At 47.0% G+C, this 22,622-nt stretch overlaps 1 protein-coding gene across 5 annotated transcripts in view; it reads right to left on the bottom strand.

Moving 5' to 3' along the window:
• The window catches only part of NTRK3 (neurotrophic receptor tyrosine kinase 3), a 215,758-nt gene that overhangs the window by 88,246 nt on the left and 104,890 nt on the right, over positions 1-22,622 (bottom strand). For all 5 annotated transcript variants that reach the window (XM_074917204.1, XM_074917203.1, XM_074917205.1 and 2 more), the window contains one exon: positions 10,310-10,498. In XM_074917204.1, the coding sequence (XP_074773305.1) occupies positions 10,310-10,498 (189 nt within the window). The remainder of the gene's footprint in view (positions 1-10,309; positions 10,499-22,622) is intronic.

The following is a 22,622-nucleotide window of genomic DNA, read 5'->3' as shown; positions in this document are numbered from 1 at the left end:
ATTTGCCCAGGATTTATTTTTAACACAGCCCTCACTGTGAACATTTGTGGTGGGATTCGTATGACTTCATCCCGATCTCTGACTCTGAACGAGCCTCAGCTTGGTTGTGCCGATAGCCAGGACCACTGAAAGAACAAACGGCACAATCTCCCCCACCCTGAACAAGGTGTCTAACAAGGGTCAGACACAAAGCATCCTCTCTTCTTCCATGCGTAGGAAGGAGGCTTTGGACTCCACCTCAGATGGAGATTCGCCTGCTGTCTGGAGGTAACTAACTTGTCCTAGAGCATAAGACACATCAAGCAGGGCCCCAAGCTGGGCTTAAAATTACCTTTCAAAATCACAGAGCCTTTTACCAAGCTCTCTATTTCTTTTTTGTTTTCGATTGTGAGCAATGGGATAAAGCAGAAGCTGTGGCCCATCTGAGAGAAGACTTGAAGATTGGGATGCAATTTTCTGGTATATGAAGAACTCAAGTATGTCTTGAAGCATGAGGTCCTTTGCTTCAGTATACACCTGATGGCCATCATCTCCTCTTGCTCAATGCTGCACATCAACTACAGCGCAGAGATGTAAAATGACTGATCATTTCCATACAAAAGGCCTGTCGTTTATTTATTAGCTGGTGACAGGCCCTGCAGTCCAGGATGGATGCATTATAAATCAACTGGATTTCTAACCATTAAAAATTCATTCAATTCATAATGTAGGACACCCCTAATTTCCTTATTAGTAGTGAGTATGAAGGATTTTTCTTTCCCTTCCCTTGATTTTACTTTGCTTCTTTACTTTCCCAAAGATCTTGCTCATCTGAGGATTAGTTTAGCTTAATCCTGCAAGAAGGAGGTGAAGGGGTGGGAAGGGCTGGGGGAAGGGAGGCAAGGGCTGAAGTAATTTTGTTCCAGTTTTTTTTTTTTAATTGCAAATTTGCCATATATACTTGTGAAACTTAGCTACACTGTCTTCTAGTCACACTTATGGGAGACAGAGAAACTGCTTGTCCTGAATTTAAGAGATGATTGTAAGGAAAAAAACAAAAAAACAAAAAACAAAAACAAACCAACAGATCCCTTTTCCCTCACAAAAGAAAAAAAGGAGGTATAGTGGTGGGACAGGGAAGGATGATGTAAAACCTGTTAAAATGTATTAACACAATAAGAACAGGTGTCCAAACATTATAAAACAGTGCATTTCAAACAGATCAGATATATATATATAAAAAAATATAGGCAGGTATAGTAACCTTCAGACTCAGCGCTCCAATTCATTGAGGAAAAATAGGTTAGTAGGGCTGAAAAATGTGTGACATTTTTGCAGACCCACAACTGTGACAAAGAACCACAGGTACTGCTGCGACATCAGAAACAAATAGGAACTTGGAACCAACATCAGGAAAAGCTGAGTCTACGTGAAGCTGTAAGTCATTGCTTAGTTTGAGTATTGCATCCCATATTGACCATGCTTAGCTGCAGATGGCAGGACAGCCTGGCCATTGGTGTGGTACATATAGAAATTTTCATGCTTTCACTAAATCACAGTTTGTTCCTGTCTCTTAAATGGATCTATCCAGGTAGGGGCAGAGAGAGGAGGCCTGAAAAACAGATTCAAGCAGGGTCCAGCATTAGGTAACTTGCAGTCTGTTTAAGAACGAGTGTGCAGGAATCTAAAAATGGATTATGCAATAAACCCTGCCTTAATAGGAGACAAACGCGGGCATCAAGAGCAATCCTTACATGCTGTGAATTCGGTGTACTTTTCACCTCAAGACACTTGCATACAAATCTTACATCAGCTACATGTGGAAATAGGTTTGCTGAATTCTCAGCTGGATCTGTTCACTTCAGTAAATCACATCAAGTTCAACAAGGCTAGTGCTTTACGCTTAACCATGGTGCAAGACAGCTGCTTCAGGAGCACACCAGCAGAAGTGCTGCTTCCATTAGCAGCAGCATCTTCCTCCATCCCACTGGCAGTGAACCCACTCCCTGTCCACTCCCACAACTGACAAGGGCAAGACAGCCATAAGGACAAGGAGGAGGGCTGGAAATGTTCAGCAACCACAAATGACAATATCTGCTTTTTTGTTATGTTATACAAGAAAAAATCAAGCTCCACCCTACAGAGAGCGGCACTGTTCCACCTGCCCCATGCTGCCCCACGCACGAGCCATCACTGCCTGCGCACACCATGTTCCCAGAGCCAGCCACCATGCCAGGCTGGGAAACAAAAGCCCCCTTTGACATGAGAAGCTCTTTAGGCAGAGTATCTTTTTACATGGGTTTTTCCCCAGCTTTTAGGACTGAAGGGAGTATTTTGGGCCATCTAGCCCAAAAGTAGCACTCAAGGTAAGTTGTTTTTTTTTTAACCTCTACTGACATACCACTGCTCTGCTAGATCCTGCGCTGTACTTCTTGTCCCACAGGGCAACACCACTAATCATGTTCCTACTGTGTGTGCGGTCATGCAAAACTGCTCCAACTCCTAAACAATAGCAGTTATTTTTAATTAGGAATTGTAATTTAACCAGACAATGAACAAACAACGAGAACCTGCAATCTTCTAACCAGAGGGACAACGCCTGTCTGACCATGATGCGTCCCCACGCACTTCTGAGAGCCAGATTTTAAACCTGAAAACCAGCCTGGTTAGACTAAAAAGTCACAACACACTGTCCTTGCAAAGCCTGGGAGCACCCAGTGCCTTCAGGGGTACCCCATGGCCAGGTACCATGGGCACATGCCCCTTGCCCTAGGAACGCAGAGGTACCCTAGCCTGCAGATACCTTCCCAGCAGCCAAGCATTTTTAAGAATTTTTTTAGCCACAGCAAACTCTCTAAAAAGCAAGACAAACGTTTCACTGATGGCCAAAAGAAATCAGTACCACAAATCTACCCACACACACATACACACATCAGCTATTTTTGTAGCGATCCACAGCAAAATTCATATAATCAATGAGCCATCGGGAAAATATTCTTGAACCCCCTTACTACCCCTGACATCAGGGCTGCCTGAGTTCGCAATAGCCTCTGGTCATGCACCACGTCAATACCTCTTGTCTTGCAGGGACAAAACCACAGGCATGAAGAGCCTTGGCTGATGAACAGAGCCCTCCTCCCTCTGGCCTGGACACCTCCTTCAGGTTTAAGAGCACCATGGGGTCAAGAGCACTACAAGCACAACTGGATAAGAAGTACCACCAATACCTGGGCATGCAGACAGTAACGTAGGGAATTAAAACCTTTTTAATCCCCATCTCGTCCTACTCCTCTCACCCTGCTACAATGAGTCTTGACAAACTCTGAACACCCACTAGAAACTGGAGACACAACCATCTTTGATGGCTTTGGGCAATCCTTGGCAGGGGAACTGCCTAGTCAGGAGCATTGTGATGTCCTTTGCCGAGGAGAGGCAGAGCTGCAAGGGCACCCAGCATAAATCCACCTGTGCTTCGGCAGCATCAGTCGTGAGGCAGATGTGATCAGTGTGTAGGTGTCACTGTGCAGGAAGCTGAGCCATGGGGAATGAAAAAGAGCTGATTCAGCAAATGTCTTATACCATACCCATCCCATGGTACATGGGTGCCGGGTGGGGAACACGTGCCCACCTACACAGGGATGGTGGCGTGTGCATGGGGGCCAGGCAATATGCAAGAGCAGTGGGAGAGTGTGTGAGCCCCTGTATGAGATGAGCAGGGGGCTGGATGCAAGACATGTATCAGGAGTGCATGTACACATCCTCCGTGAGAGGGTGCATGTCTTGGGCAGCCCAGTCCAAACCATCTGATGCAGGGATGAGGCTGTCAGGAAGAAAGAGCAGCCTGCTGTTCTAGAGCCACAATAAATCCAGGAGGAAACCATCTCAGGGCATCCCCTTATCTGACTTAAGTGCTTGACAGTTCACACATTCCATTTCAGAAAACACCCCAGGTGAGCCAACCCTGCTTGCTGGATACATAGACACTGGGATTAAATGGTCCAGACGAGATGCTTTTAGGCCCGAGGAACAGGCAGAGTTTTGTATGAGGAAATACTTCCCTGTCCCCTCCTTGATGTCTATTCCAGAGGTATTTCCATCATCAGGGCAGTTTTTCCAGAGGCAGATCAACATTAGCAGCCCAAAGTCATGTTCTGCTTGATTTAAGGATTTCTCTTCCTACTGGATCCCCATCACCAGGAATATCCCTGCCCAAAGCATCGCCACCCACTGCAGTTGTGCTGCCAGCATCACTTCCCCACGCTGGGGATGAAGTTTGCTCGGCCCCCTTTGATCTTGGGCGTTGCTACAAATATCTTCAGTAAACACATGTTAAAGTAACAGAGATAGGATCTAAAACCCAATCAGCTGCAGGAGGTAACTGGCTCGTCTGCAAACCAAGTCGGGTGCACATCACATCTGGAGCAAGGCAGGGCTGCACTGCTGGCTACAGCGGCTCCTTCTAAAGCAGGCAGGGGCCAGGCAGAACCTCTGCAAATGCAGATTGGACTTCTGAGTTCTGGAAAACACGGATATTCCACTTGCTTCTTCAGAGCTCCATGAAATGATGCAAAGCATAAAACAGCCACAGGTAAGAAAAAACATCTGAGAGGGCTGGTGAGAGCTGAGGAGTTTGGATCAAGTCCCACTGGCCATGGGATCTCCTGTTAGTCAGATGTTGCAGCCTGGGCAAGGGGACAAGAAGGTGATGTTGGGCACAAGGGAAGTTCAGTTCTGCTCCAGCAGGGGACAGAAGCAGTAAATTTGGTTGTTCGCACTTTTTTTCAGATACCTGCAACATCTGCTCTGGCAGCAGCCAGCCAGAGCCTGCAGGTTTCTTCAACATCGAAATCTTTTGCAGGATGTCCATGTCAGCACTTGGATCTCAGAGCATTTTCTATGAGAGGCAACCCCAACGCAGAAGGAAGGGAAATCTGGAGGCAGAAGCTCATTGCAGAGATCTCCAATGCCTTCTACCTGCTAGTAGCTGAGCACTGAGGTCAGGGCTTTTTCACAGATCCAAGCCACAAACTCGGGCTTTGTCAGGACAAATTAGGACACACAGAATGGAATAGCAAAACACACATAAATGAGTCTACATCTACTTATAGGTCTTCATTAAATCCCCTAAAAGTGTCTCATATAGTTGTCTGAGAAAGTCATGACTGTAAGACAGTGAGGAGCCCCAGTGAAGAAGAATTTGGACCCACAAGTGCCTACTTCAGAGAAGTTATAGACATCAGGTTCTGCTGGAGAAGAGCCTGGGGCTTTCACGTTAGAGGAGAGAAAAGGAAAAGAGAAGTCTGGAGAAACTGGAAAAACAGTAGAGACCTGTGGGAGGGACTAAGACCTGTACAGCCTGGCCCCAGGCTGGGCACTGGGCAGCAGAGTGCTGCTGTCACTCCACACTGGGCTCCACATTTATATTGTGTGAAAATAATATTTGACAAATCCTCTTATTCCTGGGGGGGGAAAAAAAAAAAAAAAAAAAGTTTCTCTTTTCCACTACCAGCAGTTTCGATTTTCTTTCTTAGCTAAATAAAACTGCAAACATTTATGTCTTTATTTTTATGTTCTTGTTTTTGGAAAAAATGGGAACACAAACTGACCAAAAATAGAAATGCTGCATACTCTTTAGCTTCTCATGCCCAGGATGAATCAAACACACTAGGCAAACAAAAAGAATTCACAGTGATAAGGGTAAATATCCTTCCTATTTTTGTTTTCAAGACCTATTAGAAGCAGCGGTAAGGAAATCTATTTGTTTAAAAAATATGATTTTTGTAATGACCACAATGTTCCTTTTAAACTGCACTGAAATACAAGATAAAGACAGGGTACTGAGTGAAAGAGTGCTGATGGCGCTTTTATTGTGTGATTTGCCTTGTTTTTTTCTGAAGTACTTCTTTTTAGCCGATTACCATGTATTTACAGTTACTGTAATTATATCTAATTACTTAATTAGCATGAATACGTGTAATTACTAACTTCGAATATGTAATTATGTCAGGGCAGCCTGTAATAAATGAGGTTGAAAAAAACTCTCATTAGGACTCTACGGAAGGACGGCTGCTCCACCCGTGTGGAGAATGCATCCCAGTCCCCAGTCTGTGCCAGTCCTGGAAGAGGAAAACACAGCCAGCTCTGGTCCTGTCTGGCAACAACCTCCACCAAAACCAAACCACTTGCCCCGAAGCCTAGCTAGAATTGAGCATCCACTGATGGGAGACAGACAGGGTTATGCACAGGATTTGCCCCCTGATGAATTTTCTCCATTAGGGCTTGGATTTTTTTCTCTGATTTGTGTTATTCTCAAGAAGACCTCTTTGGTCTGACAGGAAGTATCAGAGAACAGAATAGCTGCAAAACTGTGCTGTGGCATTTGAGTAAAGCTTGAGATATCAGATCCAAGAACTAATCTGTATCTGTTACATCATGCTATTAATTACTATTCTTAAAGTAAAACAATCTTCCAAATAGTTTCTTCTGAAACTTTACCAGTCTTTCACGACAAAAATCTCCAGCTACTCTCAATAACCCATTTTGCAAATTCAAATCCTGAGCATCGGGAGATGGAGCTAAGGTTAAAAGTTGCTGTTACTGCCAAGCAGCATATACTTATTCCAAGCAGATGCTCCCTTTTTTTTCCACTGATCAGGAACTATCCATTATAATGAGCTGACTTTGCCTGCCCAGAAGGACTGATGGCCATATTCTGGACACAAATGAGTGTAGACTGGATCATGTTTTGCATTATCAAAATCACCGACCATACGATTGAGCCGCATGGTCCTACACCATATCTCCTCTTCAGATATTCTGTCCACGGTGCTTGCTCCACAAGTCCTGTTCTTCTCCTCTTATCTGTTTGTTTCCAAATATAGAGAGGTGCAAACTCATCGCAACCTGTCTCTCCTCCTGCTGACATCTGCTGAGAAGATATGCCACTAGGTTTCACTTCCATGTGTAAAAGATCAGGAGAAAAAGGCTATTTCAGCCTATTCTTCTGAAATCAGTTTGCAGTTGGATTGTCCCCCTTGCCAAGCACTTTGCTTAACCCTCCAGGTAGGGCTGAGGATGGCTGAAACAAAGATTAGTTGCAAACCCTAGTGCTGCCCAGCATGCCGTGGAGTTACAGTTTAAAGATGGGGATAGCACCTTCTCAAAGATTCAATGCTTTATCACAAGAAAAGAGGGTGGTGCAATTTTTTCCACAGCTCTTCCAGAAACCTTCAGCCAGGAAGGGAAAGAGGACCCTGAACCAAGCTTATCTCTCCTGCTTCTCTAAATCAGGCAGAAGCACAAAGGTCTAAGAGAAAACTGCAAAAATCCCATAAAGTCAGAGGTGAGACTTGGCTCCTGTGCCCTTCATCCCATTGATGCGAGGAAAAACATCCCCAGCGAGGAACACATCTCTATCTCCTTGAGGACACGTTAACAAGAGCAGCCCAGAGGACAGCACTGCACGGTGGGAGCGAGACGGGCTGCAGCGCTGTGGGCAGGGAGCCGCTCTCCATATTTCAGCTGCAATTCCATTATGCAGAGCTAAGTGGCTGGGAATAAACATCCGTCATCCCTGCGTGATAAGCGATGTTTGCTAGTATAGAGGGTGACAGAAATCTATATCACATCAATGTACTATTAATACTGCATTAAGCATATAGAGTTTGCTCTCCTCATTGCAGCGCGGCAATGGGTATTGGCATGTCCTCAGCCCAGACAATATCCAAGAGCACAGGGATGCTTGCAGGAGGAAGGAAGGAGAAAAGCTTCATGATGGAGAAATTACTTGCGGAAGACGTTGCTCTAGCAACACCTCAGTGCGAAGGAGAGATGCTGCGTGCCATGGAGCACCTTTGCTCACAGCTGGACAACAGCTCTGCGGGAGGTGGGTGGCAGGAGAGAGATGACAGCTTGCATCAGTACAAGCTCAGCTGGGCATCGAGGCACTCCCCAGCCCAGAGGAGTTCTCCTCTCTACAAGTGACACCAAATGAAGAACTGTTCGTGTCCAAGCTCTGCACAGGGGGAAAGAAAAACCCTCTGGCATGAAAACCACAGGGAGAATGGGAGCAACAAATATTCTCCAGCTCAGGTTTAAGTTGAGCAGAGCACATCAGATCAAACAAACCCCTTAAAGCAAAAGCTCCCCAAAGCATGGTTAATTTAAGGTGAATTATGAAACTTTCCAGCCTCAAGCAAAGCCACCAGTGAAGTCAGAAGTTTGGTCCAAGTAAAGTCTTGAGGACTCAAGTACAAAACACACACCAAATCTAAGCCTGCTTGAGGTCTCAAAGCCTGGGTTTTGCCCTGTGAATGACAAGCAAATCTATAAAAATATAAGGGCTTTCAGCCTGCCAGCATCCAGCTGTGCTTTGCCTCTTGTTTGCACCCAAAGGGAGTGCCTGCAGAGAGAGTTTGGCTTCAGCCTCACTGCCTCACAGCCCTGGGGTAACTCGGAGCTCAGAGGTGGCAATTTGCCATGGATTTCCAAGTGTGCACAGTTGTCACTAGAGCTGCATTTCACCCCCGTGGCACCTTCCACGGGAGAAGTGGCTCCAGATGCCACCCCCAAGCATCTCTGTGAATTCTTCCGATCCTAATCAGCTAGCCCCGTGAAACTATGAGGCCAAATCCCGCCGCAAGCGACTTCCCCTGCAACCTGCCCAGCTCTGACAAGCCCCATAGGGCAAACGCTCAGAGCACAACTTAATCCTTTGAGCTCTGCTACTGCACAGCTGCAGTAGCACCCACACCTTGCAATGGTCGGCGCATAGATTAAAGAGATTTGAGAGAGCAGAGGAGGGGAAGGTAAAAATAAAGCGGGGGAGCCCCCCCTCCCGAGCCATCAGAGTTTGTAAATCATTTTGAGATGAGGTGCTATAAGAAATGTAAAATATATAATTAACGGCACAGAAAAACCACGCTACATTCAGCTTCTCCGCTCCTGTCTAATCACCGCCCTCCTCCTCCCCTCTCTACAAACAGACCAAATTTAGCACATTAAAATGAAAATCAAAGGGAAAGCTGGGTGCATTCATTGGGTACACCCCATCACTCTGGCAAGCGAAGCACGGCGATAACAGCTCAGGCACCAGCTCACAGCACCTGGGAGGGGCTGCCCCAGGGAGACCTCCACGGGAGCAGTGGCTGCAGCTCCCCATCCCCTGACGGGAGGAGTGGTGGCCAGGGAGCAGCGTACTCCTGCCAAGCACTTAATGTTGAATGAGTTTCCACAGGTTGGGAGATTGGCCTCCTCCCTGTTTCCAGGGGCTGAGTTACGTTTCCTGCACTCATGAGTCAGCAGCAGCCAAGGGGAGAGCAGAGGTGACTTCAACACAGCACTCCCTAATTCCAGCTGGGCCATAGAGATAGCACAAGCTGGAGTTTTTTTCCTTTTTTTTTTTTTTGCAAGCTTTTTATTTTTCCAGTTCTACCTGGAACCAAGACACACCAAAAGGATGAGCAATAGCAGGAGAAGAATGTTATGCGAACCTCCTGCATTGCTTGGCTTGCATCTCAGAGCTGGTAAGAGGCCTTGGAGAACTCAACTACCGGCTGCGAGCTGCGTGTCGGGGAGGCTGCATCTCACCGCTCATGTGGGAAGCGGTATGAGACTCCCAGAAAAGCATCCTTTCACCCAAAGCTTTTCTTTTACACTCAGAATTTAGGAATACAAAATGGAGACGACCACTTGATCACCACCTGCTAGTCTAATGAGCCCAGTTCACAATCCAGATTGATACAGGGAAGATACAAAAGCTTTACAGAAGCCCATGAAAACAAGACATCCAACATCTAAGCCTCCTGCTCTTTATCTCCATGCACCTGCCCCATCTATGGCCACGTGTCCTGAGCTTCTCCCTGACCCGGTGGGGAGCCAAGGAGCCAGCCCCATAGCTGGGAAACTGCTGGAGGAGAAAGGGGAGGCAGGTCCTTTCCCTGGCCACGCAGGGGTCACGTCCATTCCCATGCTCCCAGACAGCTCTTGCTCATGCCTGGGACTTCACGCTCAGAGCCAATGAGGCAGAGCCCAGCTTCAGATGGCACTTTCAGCAAGGGGGGAAGGTGACTGGTGGGTGGCAGAGGGAGGGTGAAAGGAGGTGAAGGTGAGGGTGGAAAGGCTTCTCTGGAAGCATCTACATGTATGTTGTGAATTCTGAAACCTGAGATTCACTTTGGTTTCTGGACCATACCAAGACCAACTCTCCTTAAAAACCTCCTCTTCTTCTTCCTCATCCTCTTAACTTCTTCCTCCTCGCCCTCCTTCCCCCATCCCCCCCCAACCCACACCCTGGTCCTCGCAGGGTGTTCTGGCCGGATCGGGCACTCACATGTGTCTGGCTTGTGGCAGTTGTGACCTTGTCGGAAGTACTGGGGGTTCTCGATGACAGGAATGCGGGTCATGCCAATCACCACCGTATCCGGGCCAGCGTCCAGGGACGAGGGCGTCGTGATGCCATGGTTGATGTGATGGAGCGGACTGGCTGAATCTTCCTCTCCACTGATCACTGCCACAGGACCTGTAAAAACCACGCACGTCTGTCAGGCACAACAGAGGAAAGGGGACCGGCGAGCCCTGCTCACCACACGGGCACGGATCACTGTGGATCAGCAGTGGACTACCAGCAGCCTCTGGACAGGATGCCTGTCCTAGCACCCCAGCAACTGGCCCATCCCCAGGCACCTCACAGGGCAGAGAAGACACCTCAAGTTTTCTTTCCTGGTTTTGGGGTACCAGGCTGACAATCCTGCAGGGGTTAAAGTAGCTTCAGGTGACACCACAGCAGAGATGAGTGTTGCACGAAGTCCTCTCCTAGGGCTGTCACAAGATAGAACAGTTGCTGTGGTGCCTGTATACCCTGGCATCGTGAGCTTGGCAGAATACATAACCAAGCTTAGACTGGAGAAACATCACCCCCAAAGAAGATCTGTTTCACCCCAAACCCATATTCTCTTGCCCAATGAGTCACTTGTCTCCCCTCCTCCAGTTTCACTCAGGCACACACATGGAGACCTTCAGTCAGGCTGATACCTGCAGGGACTCACGATGGAGTAGATCCTGCTTAGTTCATGCTGTGTCCTACCACCACCACAAATGACATCACCTCCCCCTTACCCTCCTGACCCTGAAAACCTCACAGCACCATCAGACAGGCAAGGAAATGAGGCAGAGTAATCACCACCACCACCCCCAGGATGGAAGTAGTGGGAGTCTCCATGGCCTCTCTGGTGTTCATCATTTGCTCTCACTGGAAAAAAGATACAGAGGGAGTTTCCCGTGGGAGGAGCCCTGTGTCATGCTGGCACACCTTGGAGGCCACAGGCACCCAAGGATGGCAGAAAAGAGAGGACCCAGCAAAATATGGAAAAGTCAACACCACAACCTTTAGGGTGAGCTGCAACAAACCCAGAAGATTCTGTTCTGCTTGTCTCCTCTAATTCATCTGCCACCATCTCAGGTACTCCTTAACTCCCAATTCCCCATCTGCTGCGTGCTCACAGGACTTGGTATCAATCCCCAATAGGCTGAGAGGGACCTGGTGGCGAGCTCATGGTGGCCCCTCTTCACTGACCCACAACCTGCTGCTCCATGAGCACGGAGCCCTCAGCACCCACCTCCTTGGTCAATGCACATGAGAGACCTTCCTACTCCCCAGGCATCTCAGCACCCATCAGCACCGTAGCCAAGCGCTGCCCTCCTGGGCCAGTCCACACGCCTCCCCCAAGCCCACATCATCATGCATCCTTATGTATCTCCACAGAGCCAGTCCCCAGAACACCAGCATGTCCAAATGCACCCACATTGATCTCCCTTCTGTAGAGGCCCATCCAGTAACCGTGCTCCCACTCCTCCAGCCTCCCACCCCAGCCATGACTCCTTACACCCAAGTGCCTGCGTCCAGGAGCATCACTGCTCTAATCTTGCCCTAACAAACAGCAGGCTTGTTCCCATAGGTAGAATAAAGTGATGAAGGAAAGAAGGTCTGTACTTGATGAAGGAAAGAAGATCTATACTTGAGAACCACACAGAGCTATTTCACAATATTCAGATGTAGCACAATTTTTGGCTTATGCTTTGTTTTACCTTTAGACATTCTAACTTCAGCCTGTGCTATCAGTTGCCAAAGCTGGAAACCTCAGGGGACATCAGGCCTTAATACGTCATTCCCCACTTCCATCTATTCTCACCCAACCTGCCAGCCAACATCACAAACACCTCCATCACAAGGTGAAACCCTTTAATTCATGCTGCAGCCATTCATGCTGTGCAAACACAGGATCCCGAGGAGTTGAGCAATGTGGGGACTGTACTTGCAACTTTCCATAAGGACCTCCCTTATACACTCACATGGGAAGTAAAACCACACTCAACTAGAGATGCTCCTTTTCTCCTGTCTGGATGCTACCAGGGACTACCAGAGGCTCAAGCAAAAATGAGCAGAGATGCTGCACTGAGGTTACAAACCGATTCAGAGAAGCTTGTCTTTTACGTACATTGCATGGAAAATGCCTCTCTCCCATCAGTAATCTATTTCTAATTGCATAATTACTTTATTATGTAGCACTAGCAACAGAGAGGGGGTTCTTCAAGCCATTTTACTCTCCAGAGCTTCTCAGAAGACAGGGCAAACACAGGCTCCATGAAGTCATTCTGCCCGCATCAATCTAGTCTAAAGGCTGCTCATTTTTGGAGCTTCAAGTATTGTTTGTTCTTCCAAGTGGGATATAATAAAGTTATTGTGTAATTAGCAGAGTCCTGGCAGCCGTGACAGGTGTTTTAGTCACAAGGCAAGAAAGTCTCTCCCTTTATTGTGAATTCTTTCTGGCAGGTTCTGGCTTTTTTTTTTAATGTTACTCCCCGGGCCCGCGTGACTTCCAGCTTTTGAGACGCAAAAGCAAAATTCAGCTCTTGCCGCAAGATGCCTCTGTTGGGACTACACACGCTGTATTTCTCCAAACACAAAAAAGCAAACAGGCAATTTCAGTTTGAATGACTTTTGTTCTTTTGTGATGTCAATTCTTTGCATGCAAACCAGGAGAACAGGGTTTTGCATGGTGTGCACGTTCCTTCAGCCATACCCTGGACCACTGGCTGGCCTGGGAAGAGGAAGGGGACACCTCTACATTTCAAGGTGCAGTCCACAAAACAAGTCATAAAAATATCAGCTGGTATAGACTGGTGTAAATAATTTGAGGAGACCGTAAAGATCTCCCTTGCAGCGAAGAGGTGGGAGAGACTACTGAGGACTTACTGCTTTCTCCAAGCAGCCAAGGTGTTGTTTCGAAGGAAGGTACCTAATCAGGCAGTGGGGTATGAAAGGCCTCTCTAGTGAATGATATGAAGGAAGGCTTTGCTGTCCTCTGCTTTGAGAGCAGAAATCACACCTCTGGCACAAGGAGCAAAGAGGAAATCTACAGCATCAGTACTGGGGGGAGATGGTTGGTTTCATAACCGTGGGTCACACAGCAGGCTGGCAAAGACCCTGCTGTGGGGACACAGTTCTCAGGGGCTCACAAAACCCTGCCAGCACTTAACCTCTGCTGTCCTTGCTTGCACAGCACCTCCTCATTTTTAAGGAACGCAAATCATGGCAGTGTCCCTCTGGCACAAGCAGGTTAGAAGGACATGGCTACATCTAAAAGATCAAGGAGGTACTTGTGAAACTAAGCACAGCTAGCATCTATTACCCAGTGTTCTGATGGCAATATCCTTGCCAATAAACAGATCCAGAGTCTGACCTTCTTTACACTCCACAGGTTTTTTTTTCTTAGGAGGACCTTCTACATGTGCTATCTCTAGTTTCATACCCCAAATCTGTCCAAGATCTATGGGGTAAGAAGTAACCATGTCTCATCTGACCCACAGCTGCACTCCCATTCCCCAGCAAACACTAGGTCCTGTGAATGGTCTCAGGTCCTTAGTCATCCAACTCAAGTTGATGCTCCCAAGCTCAGACATCTACAAGTTCTACTAACCCTCAAAAGCCTCAGAGCTGAACTCTAATGCTCCATGACCACCACAACCCCTCTCCATTTGTACAAAAGTGGGAAACCCCAAGAACTGTCAAGGCAGTTGCAGGCCCAACACCACAAGGATAGTACACCACAAAGTATATTCTACCCTTGCAATAATCCAGGGATGGTTTACGGCCTCTGACTGTATTTCCAGGTCTTGAAAAAAAAAAATCAAAATAAATCACATTCTCAAAAGTCTTAAGAAACACACCCAATGGATGCAGTACATTAGCTTTCAAGCTTTCAGAAACATTTCTGATGATGGTAGGCACTGCGTTGGCATGGACTATATAACATATCATTCAGCCAATTAATCCCAATATCCTACACAGGATGTAATTGGATTAAAGACATAATTTACAGTTGAGGACTTCTCCAAGTTTCTCCTGTTAATGGTTGTTTGGGGTTTTTTTTTTGGAGTGGGGGGAGGTGGGGAGGTGTAGAAATCTGGACAACATGAACTCCTACAACACAGTTATGGCTCTTTATCACTTTCATTCTTTAATTCACACATCTTTTGGCTGGTCACAGCTGGGATACAGTTTCCTCTAAGCACGAGGCCACTCTGTTGCCCATCTGAGACTCAGACAAGTGCTGGACTCGCTACACAAGCCTGAGAAAAACTTTAAAAATGTCATTGATATCAAGCAGTCACCAATCTCTTTTATAGGTTTGACTAGTGCTCTGACACTCAAAATATATATAGTCATTAGTAACTCCTGGAAATAAAGCAGCTACCTAGACTTCAACTTTCTTAATCTATCTTGGCAATAGCATACATTTTTTGTTGTTAAGTAGGTAAAGAGGTTGAGTTTCTGATGTATAATGCTGATGAATGGCTTTATTTGGAAAAATTCTCACTGGCTTCAATGTATTTTCTGGGTAAGGTTAAAGGAAAAAAATGGAGTAAAAAGAAAAAGAGAGTGCAGATTTTAAGATTTAGGTTTACTTTCCACTTGACAGAGAAATGGGTAGAGGGACATAGAAAAAAAGCCAGTTTTGTATTATAAAAATGCAGAGTAATAGTCAGGGGTAGCCTGGGGTAATTCCTGATATAGCATCCTATGATCTTAAAATGCAATATAAAATATTTTGGAGCTCCTCTGAAACTTAAAATCTAAACAGTGATGCAGTAGTTATTTCTGTGAATAACTCAGCCTATGTTATGGCCAAACATACTGTGAATATTAACTATCAAAAAAGTCTATTTGTGAATACTTTAAAAAGCTTTTGTACATTCTGAGCATCAAACTTGTCAGGTCTATACTCTGAAAGGCTTTCAGTGACTCTCCTTCCATCCAAGCAGGGGTCTCACCAGCCAGCAGTATCTACACTACCTGCAAGGACAGTGTATAGCTCTTCTCCATGCTAAGCCCATGCAGTTTTCCTGCCAGGGAAGCAATGTCAGCAGCAGGGATGGAGCCACAGTGCTGCAGGAGAAGGTTGGGGAGATACCAAGGATGCCCCAGGGCTACCCCTGAGTGAAGAGGCGGTCAGCCCCTGCTCCAGCCCAGCAGCACAGCCACTGCCAACCTGCCCCTTTGCAACACCAGAGGGAGAGACAACTACGATGACCAGAAAGCTGGGATCAAAATGAAGCTGATGTTAAACAAACAGCAGCGAGGCAGCTTGAACATGTTGCTTTTGAAAACATCACAAGTAGCAATGCTGTTGTGCTTTCCTTCCCACATCTCTACAGCCAGCTCCACTTACCCAAGAAAGACATATTCAGACACCACCATTCCCAGCCTCGTCTCCACCCTCTTTTCTCCTCCAGCCTCCCAGTCAGGTTATGCTCCATTCATCCCAGCAACATTCCAGCTCTTCTTGCTTTGCATTCATACTGATATTATTATCTCTGCAAATACTGAGCAAATACTCTTGCAGATAGCCCCCAAATCTCTGCTTTTCAGAAAATCTATCATTCTTTATTCAGCACTCTTTCCTGTGGCTAAAGTGGAGTCTGACTTGGTGTTTTCCTTCATCTCCTTGTTTATCTGGAAGCTCTACGAAATAGGATATACTTTTTAGTCCATGTCTGTGAATCGCCTGGTTCATTCAGTGTTATATGGACAACTTGCTACTTTAGAAAAATAAAGCAAATAATAACAATAGCTTAGGGAGCCCCTGTTTGCATGACCGTATCATAATGTTAAATTATTTATCAAGGCTAAGAGCTATACTTTCTGATAAAACATAGGCTCAGGAATATAGGGTACTTTATAAATAATCATAGATTAGAGAAGATAATGGTCACTTCATATACATCTGTAACATAATGAATGCTCCAAGGCAGACAGGTGAAGAAACAACAAAAACTCCAGCTTGCTATCACAGTAACCTCTCGAAAGCAACAAAAACAATTGAAGGTGTAGAAAACATGACCTCCACGGGAAAACTGAAAGAATTATGCTTTGTGTTGAGAGGAGAAGACTGAAGGGACACGTGATAACAGCCTTCAAATATGTAAAAGGTTGCAGCAAAGAGAAATATAATAGCTGTTCTCCATGTCCACTGGGGATAAAACAAGAAATAATAGGTTTGAATTGCACTGAGGGAGATTAGGGTTTGAATGTTTTCCCTAATGCCTAGTGGCACGGATGGTTGAGCACTGGAACAGATAACCCAGGGATGCTGCCAGGGCTCAGCCACTGTCAGGCTGGGGAAAGGACTTTTTAGCTACAGGGCTTGACACTACTCAGAGTCCTCCCAGGCTGCAGCACTCTTCACCTGCAACCAAAGAGCCCTTAGCAATGAGTGCTCTTCCCCTTTTGATGCTTTCAGAGAAACTCCAAGCAGAGAACTGGCTGGCACTGCAGCCCATCTGGGCAGCATCTGAAGCACCGGACTGGGACAGTGAGCAAGGAGGCTGCAGGGCCATCTCCCTCTCACCACCCACGCCTCCAGGAGCTGTTGCTCAGAACACCACTTTTTGGTCAAAAATGATCACTGCAAGAGCTAATTGTGCCATCCACATTTGCCCGTGTAATATAAAGGAGCCATATAATTAACCTACTTAATTAGAAACTGTATATGACCCATAACTAGAAAAAAAAAAAAAATGTTCTCCTAGTAAAGTGGGTCACCACACATTATATAGCAAGCACTGAAGCAGACCTCATTAAACTCCAATATATATTATATATAAAATCCCCTCCTCCTCTGACTTCAAACCTCTGTTGGCACTTCTACATTTCCCTGATCTTAATCTTACATGCTGTTCTTCAAAGGGGCGTATCACCGACTGGCAAGTAGGTAATTCCAAGGCAGGATCTCTCAGCCTACCTTCACAACTCAGAGCTGTACATGTGCACGTATGTGCTTAATTTTAACACAGATAGAAAACTAATCCCAAACTTCAGCTTACCACAAAAACAAACAAATTAAAAAAAAGTTTAAAAAATTCCAACCTTTTGCTGGAGCTGAAATCAAACCATCCCCCAGGGCTGATGTCTGCACCAGCAAGGAAGGGAACTGAAACTCATAAAACTATAAGCGAAAGCACAACAAATACAATTAAAAATCTAGCCGTGCTCAGAGCTAGATTGCATTTACTGTCTCATAAAAAGAGCCTCATCCTGTCAGGCAAACAAAAGGAAATCAATTTCTTAATTTTTATTGGCAGATGTGGGCATGGGGCCAAGTCAGCACCCGGTGCCTATGCAGGACCTGCTTGGAGCCAGACGCCAGGAGCTCCAGCCCAGCCCCTGCCCTCCTGCAATGGGAAGCAGCCGCTTCTCCTCATCCCTGGGGTCACGAATCTCAGTAAGAGGATGGTCCATCATGTGGCCTCTTCCCCAGAGCCACAGCAGACCCCGCACTTGTACAAAACCCTGGGCTTTAACCAGACACCAGCTCTCTCTGCACTTGCTTTGTCACCAACACCTCAACCAGGTCAGAGCAGCTTTTCCCACACCCATAGAGCTCAGTTCTGTCTCCCTGCCCCAAAGTCACGCCAAGTTATCCCCTGATGTTTGCACAACCACTGCAACACACCATGGGAGGTGGAAGGCATCACTGCAGAAGGTGACCCGTACAGCACAGCTCTTGCTCGAACCACGCCGTGGCCAGCTGCAGAGCCTGCAAATATGACAACCCCCTCCTCTGCCATGGTCCATGGGGTGCAGACTCTCCCATCAGCTTTTGGGGGAAACAGCACATATAAAAAGTCATGTCCTTGAGCTTTGCAGGCAGATGAAGACTCTGGGAACATAACTTTGAGTTCCCAAAAGGGGTACATTCCCAAACATCAGCCTCCAGCTCCTCTGGCAGCAAAGGCAGAAGAAAATGGCCAAACAACAATCCATTTTTCCGTCTCCTGAATGGGATGATGGTTTCAGGGCCCTGATCATCTCAAGGAGGTGAAGATCCCACTGAACTCTGGGGTAAAAGGGAGAGAGGAACAGACCTGGGGGCCCTGCACCCACCACTGCTCAGGTTGGACATGCGGTTCTTTCCCCCCCACCCTGCTGCCACCTTCCACCCTCTTATAAATTGCAGACGCATTATTGTATAACCAAGAGCTGTCAGATCCATTGTCAGTGGGTGGTCCCTACACAGACAATCCTCAAAGCATGCACTTTCCAGATGAAACAGTTTGCCAAAATACTGCTGCTTACGGAAGTCCCTTTCCCTCTTTACATATGGACATTTCCTTCTCTGTCTGATTTTTCCAGGTGTTTGCAGGAGGAGAAGGCAGCTCTGGCTGCAAAAGGGGATGCATGAGGGTGGAGGGGCCACATCAGCCCTGTGCATCCTCCCTTTGCCCATTCCAGCCTCCAGCCACCCTGGCAGTCCTGGTATGGAGCATCACTCCAACCCCATCAGGGGTAGAGGATCCCCAAATCTCTCCCAATCCTCCTACATCCTTTCCTTCTCCACCTTTCTCAAGTTTATTTATTGAGCTTAGACATGAATCCTATAAGCACTCACACTCAGGAATGGAAACATTAACAACATTAACATCAAATTATATAAAATATAAAGTCAGTGCATATGATGGCACAAATGCATAAATCCAGGAGAACAAGCCACAGAAAATGCTTACGGTAAAAATGATAAGACAATCTGATAATTAAAAAGGGAGGGATCTGACAAGCCAGGGCCATGCATGACAGCAAAGCCAGCTAGCACCTGCAGGAAAGCAAAGCAGGAATTTTTACATTTAGGCTTAAAGCTCCCAGCCCAGCACTACCAAACCTCTTGAACTCAGAAAGCGTATAACCAGGAAAGGGACTGCACACAGGGCACGGGGGCAACTAGGAGAATATTTTGGATTCTGTAACACAAGGATCTGATGACTCTTTAAATATCAACAAGCCAACACCTTCTCCCATGTAATAGGGGATGGATACTGAGAAGCCTCTTCGTCTGCCAACAGAAAAAGTTTTTCCCTGCTGAGGTCAGGTGAAACAAGTAGCTAATAGCACAGACAACAGCAGAGGAAGAAAAGTGTGTTTTACTCGATTTTGGCTGCAGGGAGGAAGACAGTATTTAGTGTGTGATGGCAGGGATGGAATTCAGACCCATCCTCAGTCACCTTCCATCATTCCCCCTACCTGGCTTCCCCCATTCCCTGGTCACAAGCCAGTTTTTCCCACTGCTGGACATGCATGCTTCCTGTGGGATGTGAGGAGCCAGCTGGGATCCAGCACATCCGTCTTCAGAGAAATGTCCTGAGATGGCATCTTGGCATGGCAGAGCCAGCACCAGCAGCTCCCAGAGCAGAGAAACATCCACCTGGATGAGGCAGAGAAGCAAGCAGGGACACCCTGGGATGTGGCATCTGTGTGTAGCCAAACTCCTTGCATGGCCCCGCTGCAAGCCTCCTGTCCCAGTCCCAAGGTCAAGGCTCAGAGAGGGTTGGTGGGGCAGGACAGGTGGCTGGTGGGTACCAGATGCACAATCAGACATCAAAACAGGGTCCCTGTTGCCTTATCTCCCATGCACAAGGCCATCATTTATTGGATCAGCTCCATTCAGAGCTAAACCCCTCATTTCCTTGCCCCAGGTCTTCACCATACAACTGCACCCAGACCCCAGCTCCAGAGCTGGGCACCATCCTGCCTGCCCCAGGTCCTCCCCTTATTGCCATTTACCTTTTTTCCCCCCATTCTTCCTCTTCACTAGAGATTTGCCTCTTGTTCTTTTCCAGAGTCGCCAAGCTGTCACCTCAGGGCACCTTGAACTCCAGAGCGGCGCAGGCTTTATGAGGCAAGAGCTGGGCAGTGGCTGGGTGAAGGCCTCAGCAGCGCCTATTAATCTCTTGGCTCACTCATCCCTATCACAGACACACCGTAAAAATGATATAAGCGTTTCATTCAAACGGTACTGCAGAGGGAGTGGGGAAGAGCACAGGGCCGATTGATTTCCAGTATGTCTGCTCTTTACCTCCAGGTATAAATACAACAGCAAAATCAATCGGAATAACATCATATCAGCTTTCTAATCTCTTCTGTTCACAAGACATGCTTTATATACTGCGGTGTTTCCTACAGGTTATCTACAGGAGGCCCCAGAACCTCCACACCCCCCAACCTGATCATGTGTAGCTGATTCCTCGCTCTCAGCCCCTCGGGTGAAAAGCTTCAAGATTTGCAGATTCAAACTACAGGTCTTCCCCTGCTCCATGCAGGAGGTGCTGAGAGGTCCCCCGAAAGTAACAAACCTCATCCATGTAAAAGCAGCGTAACACACGCTTGTTGAGCCCTGGGTCATGTTAGCACTTGAAAAAAAGGGAGATGCTCTTGTCACTCACACCCCTCCCGGAGGGGATGGCCGCTTGCTCAGAGCTGCCGCCAAGGAAACCAGGGGGGTCACTCCCACCAACACAAGGACACAGGCAAGGCAACAGCAGCATCTGCTTTCCCCACAGCCTCAGGACCCCAGGCTGACCCCACAGGCTGTATTCACCCACAGGTGCACACATGGCCCTGATGGCATTTTCCTCCTCATGAGCACCCAGAGGCCAAGTGACCCTGAGCAAAGCCCCAAGCCCAGAGCAGGCCTGTCTGCTCAGCACTGAGCAGATGCATTTCCTTTCTGCATTTCCAGTTGATTATCATCAACCCAAGGTTTTTATTCTCTCTTCTGGCCCCCAGCCACCTCAGAGTGAGACGGTGACAAAGTGAAAAATATTTTCCCTGAGCCCCTACTTAGATGAAGGTGCGAACACAGCCTGAGGCTGGAGAAAGGACTGGTGAGGCGTCAAGGGGCCATCTTCTGCAAACTCCAGCTCAGCACAAGATGATGGTCTCCCCCACATCAAACCAAACCTTGGCTGAATAGTTGCAAGATGGAGATGAAAGCAGAGGTGGTTTAAGCTAAACCTCAGTCTTATTCTGCAATTCAGCAGCCAGCAAAAAACATGAACGCAGTGTGCATTAAGGCTGCAGCAACTGCATCCCCCTTCAACACTGCAGCCAGCCTTGGGTGAAAGCTTTGGGACATGGCATCTAACCCGCTCATCGAGGAGCTCCCTTAGTACAACCAGGCCACCAGAGATGTCTCAGTGAAGGGCTCCGTTGACAGCTCCACCACCAGCATGTCCAACTCGCTGCTGGATCACTGACCTGAGCCAAAAGTGCAATGTTGCAGGAACCTGTGTCTGTGCTAGGAAATACTTAAACCAGCAAGAACCACTGAAGCTTTCAGAGGCAACAGCTGGGACCACTACTGCCCTCCTGCCCAAGGGTTTTGGTGAGGGAAAGCATTAGGCATGTTTCTCATTAGCTTCTTGCCCAGGTCCACCAGCCACCTCCATCCCCCTCCCACCACTCCCTTTCCCATGTCTTGGCCACCACAAGATCAGTCTTGGGTCATCTTATCTACTTGGAAAGCTTAGACGCCATGAAAGAAAACCGCTTGTCCTCTGGCTCCAATCCCTTACTGAAATTAGTGCCAATGGAAGCGTCACTATCAATTTCATAATGTTATTGGATAGATGTAAAACTGGGCCAAGTCCCATATTCCTGACGGGCCATCAAAGGCGTGGGGATTATGGGTAAGGAGACAGGCAGCCCTGGCAGGAAAGGCAAAGGCTCCAGATCAATTAGCCTGACGAGGCTATCTTCCAGCCACATCACTTCGTGCTGACACCAGCGCCTTCTCCCTGGAGCCCAGCTGCCTCTGCATTGAGAAGGTTTATTTTCTCCAGCAGTAACCGGAGCCCCTCTGAGCCCGGGCAGTTGTGCGTCCCCTCTCCAAATATCCAATTTATGAGTCTCTCGAGACACTGAGGGATTTTGCTGTCATTACAGGACATTAATTTTCAGGCCTCCTTATTTTGGTTTAATATTCTGTCAAGATAAAAAATCACACATTAAAAAAAATAAATAAATGCCCCACTCTGCATTGCTTAGAGGTGTCAAATGGAGGGAGCACTCAAAATGTAAAGTACCTGGCACAACACATGGTTTGTCTTTGCTCTGTGTTTTTCTTCTTGGTTTTCTTTCAAGATCCTGCTTGGACCATGAAACCAAACTGGTCAGTACAGCCATCTGGTTCTCGTGCAGTAATTAATAGTGCTTGTAATTTTTCAAACAAAAATAGTTTTCGGTTGTTGCTTTTTTGGTCAACTTTTGACCTTTTTGTTTTTAAATGGAATTTTTATGAAAACATCAAGCACAG

The sequence above is a fragment of the Athene noctua genome, chromosome 13 (assembly GCF_965140245.1).
Source record: "Athene noctua chromosome 13, bAthNoc1.hap1.1, whole genome shotgun sequence".
In the NCBI taxonomy this organism is placed as follows: Eukaryota; Metazoa; Chordata; class Aves; order Strigiformes; family Strigidae; genus Athene; species Athene noctua.
The sequence above is the reverse complement of the archived record's forward strand: the minus strand, read 5'-3'. Positions and strand labels throughout refer to the sequence as shown.